This window comes from Cygnus atratus, chromosome 7 (assembly GCF_013377495.2).
Source record: "Cygnus atratus isolate AKBS03 ecotype Queensland, Australia chromosome 7, CAtr_DNAZoo_HiC_assembly, whole genome shotgun sequence".
NCBI classification, from domain to species: domain Eukaryota; kingdom Metazoa; phylum Chordata; class Aves; order Anseriformes; family Anatidae; genus Cygnus; species Cygnus atratus.
The window spans coordinates 30,510,070-30,523,805 of NC_066368.1; the positions used below are offsets into that span (position 1 = coordinate 30,510,070).

The following is a 13,736-nucleotide window of genomic DNA, read 5'->3' on the forward strand; positions in this document are numbered from 1 at the left end:
AAGTTTTAATAAACAAGATAAATTACAAAAGAAAAAACCTGACAAGTCCCAGTCTCCACTAGCACTTGCATGAGTACTTACTCCAGTACATAAATGGACTCATTCTAGCAATTTACTAACATTTTCTTCACCCATACAAATAAGACACAAATCATTTAATACATTTACAAAACCCTGGTAGAAAAGCAGGTTTTTCTACTTTTAAGGGACTCTGTTGCAGACAGAATAAGCAGCACTAACTCCAATAATATGGAATTACAGAAGAGACAGACGGCAGGGGAACAAAGTAAAAGGTACAGGACATGTGGCAAGGTAGGTGAAAATTCTCGTTAGATGAGTTAAGCTGGTAACAGAAAACACTGAAAAGATAGAGATCATAAAGACAGCATTCACATATGAAAGGAAAACGAAAAAGTGCCCGGCGACATACATTCCGATCCCATCAAGCAGGTCTGTCTGTCAGTAGTTGATCCAAACCTTTCCCCCCCACACACCTTCAATTTCCAGTAGAATTCTGCTTTATCAAAGTAGCCAAAGTACAAAGCAAACCAGCCCTCCTCCCCATCAGTTCTTAACAAGCTAATCCTATTAGTTTGACCACCTCTACCTTATAAAGAGTTGACAGAAATGGTATATAGGAACCTCTTACTGGCTGAAGAATACTTAAACTTTCAAGTTCAAGAAATAATTAAAATTCATCTTTGTGAATATCCAGAAAAGCAAAGGCAGAAGAAGGAGGTCAGAAAGAGACAAATGACAGTAGGAGTGAAGAGGTCAGACCAGAGCTACCTGTCCCTAGTGCTGGCAAGTACAGCGCTTGCACCAAGAGACCTATCTATCCAGGTGAGGTCCAAGTGATAACAAAGAAGAAAAAAATCAAGGAGAATCAAGTTATGCTGGGCACAACACTTTCAGAAACCTTTCTAGACATCCAGAGGAAAAAAAAGCTGTGCATTTGTGTTTTACTACAAATAACTGTTAATTATTGAGTTCAACCCTGAAAGAAGAGTCAACATGCATCTTTTTTTTTTTTTTTTTTGCATATAGGGTAATTTCAAAGCTTTTGCAGAAAAGTTTTATTCTGTGATGTGAATTTAATTTAAGTCTGGGATGTGAATGTTGCACAGCTCAACAGGAAGGAGCAGAATTTCTGGGTCACAACAGATTAACATTTTGTTAAGGGTTCATCTAACCATCAAAGCCATCATTAGCTGCCTCTGTTTATTTTAGAAGCAAGTGATAATCATACCTGGTCATACGAAGCAGTACCAGCATTTCCAAAGCAGGATTAGGCAGCTGACAGTCTATCAAAAGGTATGTTAAAACTCCTTTCTGTCTGAGTCAAGGAAACCCTTGAGGGCAGAGGTGAATAAAATGCATTTGGAATACTAAAGGAAGCAATTTTCCAAATCTACGTCTCCTTTCATGAGTACAACCTCAAGACATAAGTTTATTTAGGAAAAAAAAAAGAAAAAAATCCATCTTAGCTATGAATGTCACTATTCCAGATTTGTCACCTGGATCATTTAAGGCAGCAGTCTTTGCAGCTTGCCCATACAGTGAAAAGAAATTAAGGGAAAATGTGTGTCCTGTCTTTCTCGAATAAACCTTGCAATTTTATCATTTACATTCAAGAAACCGTTTCTGGTTTAAACTGTAAGAAAGTGACTACACTCCGTTCCTTCAGAATAGCAGTTCTTAGAACAGGATCTAGGAAAAACACATTCCACATAAAACAAAGGTAACAAAGCACTCCTCGCTGTTATTCATCAAATGGGAGACCTACTCTAGTAACATCGATGAAAAACTATCTTCTAGTGACCAGCATTATCAAGGTGACCTCCCTGGTAGAAAAATGCTCAAGCCCTCAAAAGAGTTTCTGAAATACAAACTACAGAGCAGTCAAGAGGGAAACTGTAGAATTTATAATCTGGACTACCAATTCTTAGGCATTTCAAGAAGCCAGAGACTGCTCTTCAGTCGCTACACAGAACACTAACTCACAGACACTCTGAAGTATGATAATGGCAATCAGACTCATTTCGTAAGCCTCTGCACCAAGCCCTTGACTTCTCCCACGGTTGCTTCCTTTCCAACTGACTTCCTGTCACACAGCAAGTAACGGCTTTCCGTCACATAAGCATCTGTCATCACTTCCCTTCAGACCTTCCAACCCAGGTTTTAAAATGCTTAGATCAGAAAGGAACCAAGGTGGGGACTAAGAAATTATACTGAAACTTTCAGACTGCAGGAGCACTGCCAAACAGCAAAAAGGAGGGGAGTAAGTACTTTTAACAGGAATGAGATTCCTGCAACAAGGAAAACCTGTAAGCAACCAGGCCAGTAAGCCTCCAAGTGCTCAAGAGCAACCGGAAAACAATGATGTTGCAAAATAAGCAAAGACTTCAAATATTAATAGTGCTTAAACTGCAGGATGAGCCTGCTTCAACTACATGCCACCAATATTGTTTGCTAAAGCTCATTTTTCTTACTCCTTACAGACAGGTTGGTTTAATCTTAAAAAATAGTAACTCTTGAATATCATACATTTTGCTCCGGTCTTTTGTAAATGTTAAAGACAATTAACCACACAGCTTTCAGACAAACTCATACCCTATCATACGTAGAATTTGAAGCTGAAAAGGTAGAAATCTGTACAACTCATTTTTGATCCTCAAAAATCAAAACCTCAAAAAATCCCACCCATACAGATTGGAGTAGTGGACCTGCTCCCCCTCCTCCCTCCCGTTTTATTCCTGAAGATGCCTAAAACACATCCTGCTTCCTAACAAGTGTTGTGGTGGGGAGAAAAGAGTAAAATTAATAGTATTTGCTCTAGACAGAAACTTTAAGGCATACTTAACTATGGAGTTGCAATCCATACTTTACAGTATTCAGGAAGACATCCTAGTTGAACATTTACTCCAGAAACAGCAGGCCAGTCACACCCACGCTCATCCTTGCCTTCCCTTGCTCATTCTATTTATACTCCAACTTGCGGGAACAGATGGTTATTTTTTAGGGTTCAGCACTACATTGACTGTGCTCTTTTTTTTTTTTTTGACTTACATGCTGAAGACATTACAAAAACACATTTCTGTGCTTAACTACTGACAACTATAATGAAAATACAGATTTTCGTTTAAAGATTAATAACAATACTCCAAAGCCTTTAGTGTACAGCTAAAGAGACAAAGTCAGCTTAAAAAATGAAACTGCAGCTTAAAAGACAGATCTACAAGAAATTTATGTGCTGCAAGCACTTTTCATGTAAATATTTTGGGGGCACAGCTCAATAACATAACTGGTTATCTTGTTTTCTCTGCTGAGTAAACTACAGCTCTGCAACCACTATTTTATACATTTATGGAAATAAGCAAGTCTTCTGCTATTCCAGTCTGCTCACTGTACAGCACGACTGAATGCAGGATACACTCGTATTTGTTTCCATTAGCACTATCATCGTGACAGTTCTCTCCCATCTCCAAAATACTTGACAGAAAATAGCAACAAAATAGTTGTACCTTTTTTTTTCCCACTCTTTATTCATCTTAAATGGATTTGAGACATGCAAGTTGAGCCTAGTGTGATTTATTGTTCTAGAGTTACCTTGCACTAATACTCAAATTTCTATCGATCTTAAAAAAGTTTAGTGAAACAATCAGTGAAACAACCTCAAAACAACAAGACAGTGAGGTTATGCAGAAAAGATCACTGTTGAAACATATGCTGTCAGTAGTTAAAGCACATATTTTAGTATTTATTAATAGTTTGATAAATCAGTGATTTTATAACACCGTAATATACACCAAGAAATATATATTAAAACATTAACTTCCATTTTTTCTTGACAGAAGGGAGCATTTCATCAGATACACTGAAAATAGTGAATATAATCAATGCTTTTTGCTACTGCAGACTAATAATAGCATGCAATTTGCTTCTGAACTGTATGAGCAAGTTCTTTTGAAAAATGAAGGAGTAATGGTAACTGTTAAACGACAGCCTAAAATACACTGAGAAAGCTTGTACATTTTCCAAGTGACTGTAGCTGTCCTCTGCAGATCTCTTACAACTCAGTGGTGGTATCTGTCCTGAATAGCATGACTATACTTTATTTATGCTAGTATCACTCAGCACTGTTTTGACAGCTCACAAAATAATGAACACATTGAACTTGGTTCATATGTTTCACAGTTAGCCATTGCTAATTTGTGATGAATAGGGGAAGAAAGCTTCTATTCTAAAATTAGCTAGTTAGAACTCGATAGCTTTTCCCCCCCCCAATCACTGTAAGATGCCAAATGCAATCTTTTGAATGTTTATTTCTGTGGGTACAAATTTTTCTTGAGCTATTTAAAAATAATAATAAACCTGACTGGATACACATAACTATCATCTGCTTCAAGTAATATTTCCCATGTTCAGCTTTTGTAACAATACTTCAAGGGGTACCCCATAGATGCACGGTTTTCAACCGCTGGGAAAAAAAAAAAAAAGAACTGTCACCCACAAGAAGCATTTTCTATTACAGCTGAATTAAGTTTGTAAAACTGGTAAGAAGAAAAGGACAAAATGCTTTGGGTTTTCAAGTCTCAGGTCCTATCAGCATAAAAACTGAAAATTTACCTTTCTGAAATTTATCACAGAACACTGCACACATTCAAGACATCCCACAAATGCAATTACTGCACTGCTCAAGGAAACAAGCCCCAACCATGCAAGAAACCCCACAGAAGCCAGAGAAAAAGAAACAATTCACATGCAAGCAAGTGTGAAGATAAGCACTTACAGCCATCTTTAAATAAAAAGATTTCTTTTAAATTTCAAGTACTTTTATTTGAAAGAAAAACATAGTTTTCCTTCAAATCTATTTTGAAGAAAAATAAAACGATAAAGCTGTTTTTAAAAAGCTTTCTTAAAAACGAGTCCAAACCTAGAAACATGTAAACAGTGGAAGGGGAACTTGTCATTAGGACACAAATAACTTATTTCTCATTTCTCTTCAAGTTTCTCAAATGACACTATTGATTCCAGATACACACTACACTAGATGCTTGACCTTAAAGTAGACAGGTATGGCTAAACTGTAAATGAAATACACGATCTATCCATACCTGGTGGTGTTGGGAATCATCCAGTGTTTTGAAAACCATGGCTACCATCCCATGTGCTCTCAGATGCATTCGGAAGCTGGGCATGGCGCACTTTGTCGCCAAGCTGATTACACTAGAAAAAAATAATTCTGAATTAGAACAACTAATATCACCATATTTACAAAAACTGTAGCTAAACAAGTCTAAGAAACACAACTGACCATATACCTCAGTCCCCAACAAGCTTTGTCAGGATGTTTCTTCTAAAACTTGTATAAGCCAACTTTATAATCGGTAAAGAGACCAGCATTTTATTCAGCAGTTGCTTACCAAATGTTGGCCAAGAACAGGATTTGAAAGCATTCCCTGAACTTGCTTCTTTCAAACAAAACTTGAAATAATTTGAAATAGTTATATTAAAAATGAAATATTAATGGATCAAACATGAAACCGATTTAGAGGCACAGGAGAGCTCTGTATGGATTCAGAAATTATGAACATGAGCTTCCATCACAATCTAATAGTTATCTATTTAATTGATTGATTAGTTGTGCTCATGTCTGACACTACTTTTGCTAGAAAATACTTAATATTTCTGCATTTATAGTTGATGAAAAACACTACTAATATGAGGAAAAATCTGAAGTTAATGCAGTAGTCTTATCAATGATAACAGTTCTATTTTTCAAAATGGACGTTTCTCCCCTATCTTTGTTAGAATTTTGTCTTGTCGTTCCCAGCACAGCCCAACACATGGACAATTAGCAATATATTGCTTTTAAAATGTAGAGTAACATGGGAGTTATACTGGAATCAAGTCATCCGTGACTACCAAGGAAACAATATGAGATTCATATGGTATAGTGTTTTAAAAACAACTAGGCCTTTTTGTCTCCTATCACAGCAGCACCAGTTAGAGCTCATCTACCAGCTTCTGACTCTTTTACATCTGCTGCTATCCTTACACATTGATTTTATTTACAAAAATGACTTCCTTTCCATTTGTTAATTGAAAGAAAAAAATATTGTGGTGTTTATGTAAGTTACACCACACAATAAAATTTTGGGAAGTTAGAAGTTGGTTTAAGCTCTTAGGAAGCTTGTCATATGAGGTAGTGTAATGTGGAAAATACACTCAACGTGAAAAATATTCGTGACTCGTCATGACAGTATTAATTTATTTTCAGAACATAAATGCAAACAGGATAACAGATTTCTTGAGTTTATACTAAAGCAACATAACTATTTTTTTTGAGGAATGTGAAGAATAAGTTGTTTTTATAGTAACTCTCCTGAAATCATTAAGCTTTTTCTCATCCACAGCCAAATCACTAAGCATCCTTAACACTTGCGTCTTAGGTTTCAAGTTTTTCCTTTCTCTAGCATTTTATCTGTGGTAAACAGAGAGGAAATTCACAAGTGTCAAAACAGAAGATAATAAATTATGTGGGTACAGAACTAATTAATTTTATGTCCAGACAATGGAACCCAGTATTACAGCACAAAAACTTTTTCTAAGCCCAACTGTAACATTTTTTATACCAATTTCATGACAGTGTGCAACTGGAACATTAAAAGTGCAATGAGTACTCCAGACAACTTAGGAAAGCTACCAGCTAATACTGATGCCACAATGGTTCCAGTGGATGATAGCTATGTTACTTCTCAACAAAGAATGAAGACAAGACAGTTGGAGAGTTTAGCATATCACCATAGATTAGTTCTATATTACAGTCAGCACACTTTATAATCTTTCAGATTTTATTTTAGAATTGATGTTTTCTTTAAACATAGTATACAACTCAAAAATCACACTGAACAAAGTTTTTTTTTTTTTTAATTTATAGTAAGGCAAACAGGTTTTGAAGATGCATCTTACTGTGCAGTTTTCTATTTCATCTTTTCATCTCCTTCATACTACTTTTGATTAGTCACAGCCTGTCATCTTCAAGATTATTTTCAAATATTACACTTTACAGTGGAAGTGCTGGGTAACTAACTACCAAATGACATTTCTAAGTTTGGCCAGTTCTTTAATGGGTATTTAATTCAATTTTTATTTTAAAAATAAGTTCAGTGTTTTATATTAAGATATCTTACCTAAGGCAACGTGTGTTTAGGGGCTGATTGCTCTTCAATCCACTTAGCAAGTACTCAATATCATCTGTGAACTCTTGATTTTCACCAAATTCCACTACATCATTGAAGTGCTTTACATGCTGAACAACAGTGTATAACTGGAAGAGACAAATATTTTGACCTAGGTAAGTTGCTCTTGGGATTGATTATAACCTTAACAAGTACAGTTTTAAATCTATTCAGTTTCGAGTGCAAGGAAACATTAAGAAGTCAAGGAAGGCCATTCAACTGTTTAGATAAAAAAAATATTATCTTTAATAGAAAAGCCAAATTTCATTTTGACACTGTTCCTTCAGTACTTAGAATTACCAAAAATTCTTTATCTTAAAAATTTGTTAAGAATACTTACTTCTTTGTCTTCTTTCCTACATTTCAATGCAGTTACTATCTCTTGATAGGGCTGAGTAGGTATTGTCACAGTTTTAATCACTTTGGGAGGTGGTGCAGGAGCCTTAAAAACTCCATCATCTTTATGAATTGCCTCCTTTGAAGATAGCCTTACCTATTAATAAGAAAGTGCTAAAATGGGCAGATGTTTTGAGCATGTAAACATACACTGAATACATCAGGAAACAGTACAGGTGTGCAATTGTTAAACTCACATTTTGGGACTATTTAGTCCTTGCCTTACGCTGCTAAGATTTGCCTAAGCTAGTGTGATAATGTACCTACTCTTAAAAAAATTAACAGTGTCAGAAAGTACATGCATTTTTAAGTTAAAAAAAACAGTTCTAAGTAGTCAGAAATACTCCAGTGAATTCTGAAACTGAAAAAAAAGGATCCTTTACAGTGGTTCTTTAAGGGTAAGTAAAGCAACAAATCTGACGGTTGCAAAACAAGTATTTGTTGATAGTTACAGGTATCTTACCCCCTCAAACTGGAGCTTCCAGGATTGAATTGGTGGCTATACTGAACCATCGTTAAGCCCAATGGTCTGCATAGGATCACAGCACTGAGGAATCATTGTCTCAACAAATCTTGAGCTGAAATCTGTGTCTACTGCTCTCATTTTTAACTACTGGAGGCTACCACACTGTTGTACTCTGGGTATAGCTATCAGAAACTAACCTCACCAACGTGACACTCCAAAGTGTATTTTGTCTGCAGGTAGAAGACTACCAACATCATTTTTGTAGTATCATAATTCTCACACAAGTAAGGAAAGCATGGTGAAAGCCTCAAATAGGTATTTTCCATACACTGGCCTTATACATATTTGTGTTACTAGTATTTTTTATTTTTTATTTTTTAGAAACAGCATACTACAGCAGAAACTACAGCAAAACCTATTTAGAAGATACAACAGGTAGGAAAGAACTGAAAGCAGGCACAGAATACGCATCAACTGTTATGCACTACAGGGGATATTAGAGAAGAAAGCCTTCTTGCTGTACATTGTACATTAGCAGTCAAAATTAAGATAGAAGCCAAAACAACCTGGTATATTAACACAGTATTCATTAAACACTGCCTCTATCAGTGTGCAGCACTTCAATATTTGCTCTGGTGGCAAAAAGATAATAAACCACCCTGAAAAGCTGGCTTAGAGCACTTAATGGAGGACTCTGGTCTTAGTTTATGAAAGCAGTAGATCCACTGAAGGGTAATGATCTCACCCAAGTCTTGGTTAAAGGCTTCCCCTTCAAAGAAAATTCTAAGAGACTTTGGAGAGGCCACAAGGAAGAATATTTGGCATACACAGTTTGCATGTTATAGTTTCTCACCATAAATTGAAAACAAATTTATCTGTATCTTCAGCTAACAAGTATGTACAGAAATTGAAGAGGCAGGATGATCTGTGCAGTAATTCCCGCGGAACATTTGGAACATGGCTCATTCCTCATTACTCTTAAATCTTGATCAGACACAGAAATCAATGTTAAAAAAATGTGACTGAAGTAACTTCAGGTACACATCACCCCACCACCAGGAAAACCCACAAACAGGTTCCCTAATTAGTTTGTTCAGTCAAACCTCTGCCATATTACTGAATTAATATATTGATGGTTCCAAAGTGGAAGTTTGACAAAAGATAAAATGTCTTGTTTGAATACGGATGATCCAGACATTCTACTAATCTGAAGAGGATATATTCAAAGACTGTCTGAGAAGACTCAGACAAAATCTGCCTTAAAGTTATCTAGCAGAGTATTTCATAAAAGTCAGTACCAATACAAAGGTTCAGTGAGCAATTAAAGCTTCAGTTCAAATGCACACACTTCAAATTGAGCAGGGAGTTTAGGGTCTTTTTCTTTTTTTTTTTAAAAGGAAAAACCCAGTGCTGAAAATTCTGCTCTTCTCAAATACTACTGCTAATAGTTACTTTAATGAGTCATCTGTGTTTTCCAGGCAGTGCAGTTAACATTGAAGGAAGGCCGTTCTGAATAAAGTAAGGACAGCAAAAAAAAAAAAAAAAAACCACAGAGCAAAAAACATAAAGAGCTATTATCAGAACAAAGCACACAAAGGTAGAAATAAAAAACAAAACCCAAACAGGTGACAACAAAAGCTGAAGACACATCAGTGCTAGAATAACTGCATTCTGATTTCTGTTCTCATGCAAATAACATGGCAAATAAAGTGACATTTGCTGACAATATACAATGTCCTCCTAGCATAATCCGTAACAGCTTTTACATGTACGTAAGTCCAAGTCCCTGGATTCTCAGAGATTCTTTAAAAACAATCCAAAAATCATTACCTTGAAGCTCTGAACAAACACTGTTTTTTGAAGATTTTTTTTAAGAATTGTTTTCATCTCTTGTTAACACCTTGTATACATGTTTATATCTGATATGTTAATATTGGTCTTTCTACGTATATAAAGAACATTTCATTTCTCCTATACTGCTAAAGGCTCTAGTCAGATATTAACAAAACTTTACTCCACTATAAAAGGTAAAATAAATGAAATCTCTCTGTAGATTTTTTCTTTTTGACCTACAGATTGCTGATTTTTATGGGTATTAGCAAGTTAATTCCTCGGGTTCTCACAGGAGATGAAATGGGGTCCACTGTTAGAAAGCTTAACTTCAGCAGGCTAGGGAACACAATTCTGAGTATTTTTTAGGTATCCACAAATTAAAATCATATGGAAAATACCATTGTAGAGTATTTCCACTACAATTTCCTTTTCTTTCAAATACCCAGTGTCTCACATCACAAAGTGGACTTGATTCTGAATCACTGTGACATTACCAACTATCAGTAACTTCCATTGGTTCCAAAGAATACCAGGCAATCTTAAAAGGAGATTCACTAAACTTGAGAAAAAATAAACAGTCTACTTACTGGGACACTGGGAGTTTTCAAAACTGGTGGTGCTGGCAGAGCCTCTGATTCCGGCTGGTTCCAGTGTCTAGCATTATATACAGCTTTTGTGGGAGACTACAAGATAAAAATCAAGATATTTATTTTTATGCAAATTTCTTTGTAGGCACTATATACTTCAAAAATGGCTATACCAAGAAAAGAGACAAAGTAAAATGTAAAATGAGCTTCATTCTTTCCTTTCTCTCATCTTAGCAACACAAGTTTTCATTCAAATTGTCAATACAGTACATATCAGAAAATCTGAAAGGCTTTGAAGCATCTTATGGGTTTACATACATGTGGACCCTTACAAATGGCAAAAAACAAATGGCTAAAATATTTCAGATTTTTCCTCCTTTTAAAATTTATTCAAATACAAAAGGTCTGCAACACTCCTAAAGACAAAAACATCTACTGAGAAAAAAACTGACAGTAAACACCACATCAGTAGAAATTATGAATAGTTTGGAATCAAAATGCAAAATCAACCTAGATTTTGATGCTTGGAAGAACCAAAAATACTGAAATAAAATACCTTTATCCATATTAATAAATTAAGCTTATTTTTCCTGCCCAAAGATGCATCAAGACAAATCAAAGATGTAGCAAAATTTACTGTCCTGCAATTTGGGGGAAATACAATTAAGTCTTTGAGGAAGCTAAGATAGAATTGTACTTCTAGCACATGAGTTTACCAGTCTAATTGCATAAAATATTTCAGACTAATGCCATTATAATTTTCCACTATTTTCCAATATTGCATAAATTATTTAATTACATTAACTTCTCACATGCTCCTATACAGTATTTTAAATGTGGAAAAATATTTTTAGGAGTTGGGCACTAAAAATCGTTTTGTCAAAATGTGGGCTATGTGTAGCAAACCTAGCAGAATCATCTATGGACCTCACACCACCTTATGAAGTGTAACAAAGCTTTAGCATTTCAAGAGCTGGTAAGCAGATTTTGTAACTCGGAGTTTCTACGTTACTGTTAAAACCCCGTTGTGCTACATCCTTCCATTCTTTACAAGAAGAGAAAGGCCTGACTAACAAAACCTGGAAGAATACTAGAAGAATGAAAATCTCAGCTGAGTTTCTCAGAGCCCAAAAGATCTGTCAAGCCCTAAATCATTTCAGTCTCCAAGCAAGAGAAAAGCCTCTTTTCCTCCTACGCTGTACTTTGTTGTGGTCCTAAGAAACTTACCTCAGTTGATTTTCTATTTTTTTTTTAAAAGCAGAGCTCACATACCAAACATCAGCAAGTATACAATTGTTTTAGCAGTTTTATCTGTTTTCCAAAGCACCTCTTTGAAACAAGACACTTTGAGGTGATGGATATAGGAAGTCTTTCAGCAGCCACTCTTAGCCACAACAGTCACAGACAGCAATAACAAAATGAAGTTTTTGCAACAGTTTCAAATTTTGAACTTTCCCAAGTAGCAGAAGCACTAATTGACACCATTTCCTGACAATCGCACCAGGCTCAAAGAGTTAAACTGAGAAACTTAAAACAGTTCATGCTTCTACAGTTCTGAGAGGAGATGTCTGCACAAAACCAGGAAAATGGTGCTGTATAGATCCCCATTTGAAAATAGTTGACTGTTGACACAGTGGTTAAGACATAGGTATTATCCCCTATACATTTCTGATTAACAAGTTCTTGCCATGAACTTGAATAAGGGTTTGTGGTGAACAAATGAGAGAACTTAGTAATAAAGATGCTTTCTTAAATCAAGAAAGATACAATGCTTCAGAAACGTCTGTAATGGCAATGAAGCACTGAATGTTTTCTACATATTCACTTTATTTAATCTGTGGAACAGTTGTGAAGAGTATCTTGGTGCATGCTTTATATTGGGGCAAAGAGGGTGCAAGTTTCTGGGCACCTTATCCTGATCAAGCTGCAACAGGGGAGGTTCAGGCTGGACATCAGGAAGAGGTTCTTCACCGAGAGGGCTGTCCTGCACTGGAATGGGCTCCCCAGGGACACAGTCACAGCACCAAGCCTGTCAGAATTTAAGAAGCGTTCGGACTGTGCTCTCAGTCATATGGTCTGAATTCTGATTTTTGGGTAGACCTGTGTGGAGCCAGGAGTTGGACTCGACGATCCTTGTGGGTCCCTTCCAACTCGGGATATTCTATGATTCTATGATATAAGGGGTAATTCAAAAAAAATAACACACTATCAAACAACCAGCAAGGAAGTACAAAGTGCATTTAGTATCCGGTTCAGCTTAGTATGACTGCTGGTGAAAATATCATGTAGGATTCTTATTAACTTCGCAGGGAAGCTTGACTACTGCAATTCTGACAACAGTGTAATGCATTACAGCTGCCAAGGTCCTGTTAACACAGGATGCTCCTTCCTACTGGCCTCAAATTCAGATATAACCTCAAACATTATTCTAGCCCTGCTTAAGGGATACAAACACAGCAGTATTCCTCAGTTTGCTGTCCAGCAGCTACACACAGCACAGAAGCTTCTCAGGCCCCTTCCACAGCAGCGTGGGGCTCAGCACCCAGCGGGGACGTGGCAGGGAGATGCAGCCCACTCGTGAGGCTGGGCAGAACAGTCTCCTGGACTCATGCCCACCTCATAGCCTGACGTACAAATGACAGTGGCACAGACTGAGGCAGGCTCCACTGCTGCTGCACGACTCCTGGTTTTATGAAGCTTGGGGAAGAGCACGCTATATGTGCTCACCTGCTGTATCAGGCCTTTGCTTGCACCCCTCCTGCCTGCGCTTCTGGTTTCCTCACACCCTGAGCACTGTGACAAACCCAGCTCGGCCCTCAGCAGGCGCAGGGGCAGCGCAGCCACACGAGGCTCATCGCGTGAGGATCACCTCACCTCACAAGGCTCATCTCGCCTCATGTGCTTAAGCAGCAGTCGGGCCCAGCCCTTGCCCATTGCCAGTCAGAAGTGTTGGCAGCCTTGGGGTTGAAATGAGCTTTCCTACCATGATTTTCTTTAACCCCCTTCTAAAAATCAAAATTTGGAACATCCCAGTGTTTTGTGACATAGCATTTTGCAACTTGCTTTGGCACAAGCAACACAATATAGAAGAAATCTGACTTTTATGTGAGAAATCAAGTAATGCCAGCAATAAACATCTGCTTCTAGAAATGACGGTCTTCATTTAAAAGTTACCTTTTTAACAGAACCCAAACTGTAACTGAAAATGGT

The 13,736-nt window shown here is 36.9% G+C and overlaps 1 protein-coding gene across 4 annotated transcripts in view; it reads right to left on the minus strand.

Annotated features, from left to right (window-relative positions):
• WAPL (WAPL cohesin release factor) overlaps positions 1 to 13,736 on the minus strand; it is a 71,757-nt gene that overhangs the window by 16,816 nt on the left and 41,205 nt on the right. For 2 of the 4 annotated variants that reach the window (XM_035570504.2, XM_050711876.1), the window contains exons 5-8: positions 10,527 to 10,622; positions 7,585 to 7,737; positions 7,197 to 7,333; positions 5,118 to 5,229 (exon numbers count right to left, since the gene is read on the minus strand). In XM_035570504.2, coding sequence (XP_035426397.1) covers positions 5,118 to 5,229; positions 7,197 to 7,333; positions 7,585 to 7,737; positions 10,527 to 10,622 — 498 coding nt within the window. The remainder of the gene's footprint in view (positions 1 to 5,117; positions 5,230 to 7,196; positions 7,334 to 7,584; positions 7,738 to 10,526; positions 10,623 to 13,736) is intronic. The other 2 variants (XM_035570564.2, XM_050711877.1) reach the window with 1 other exon arrangement.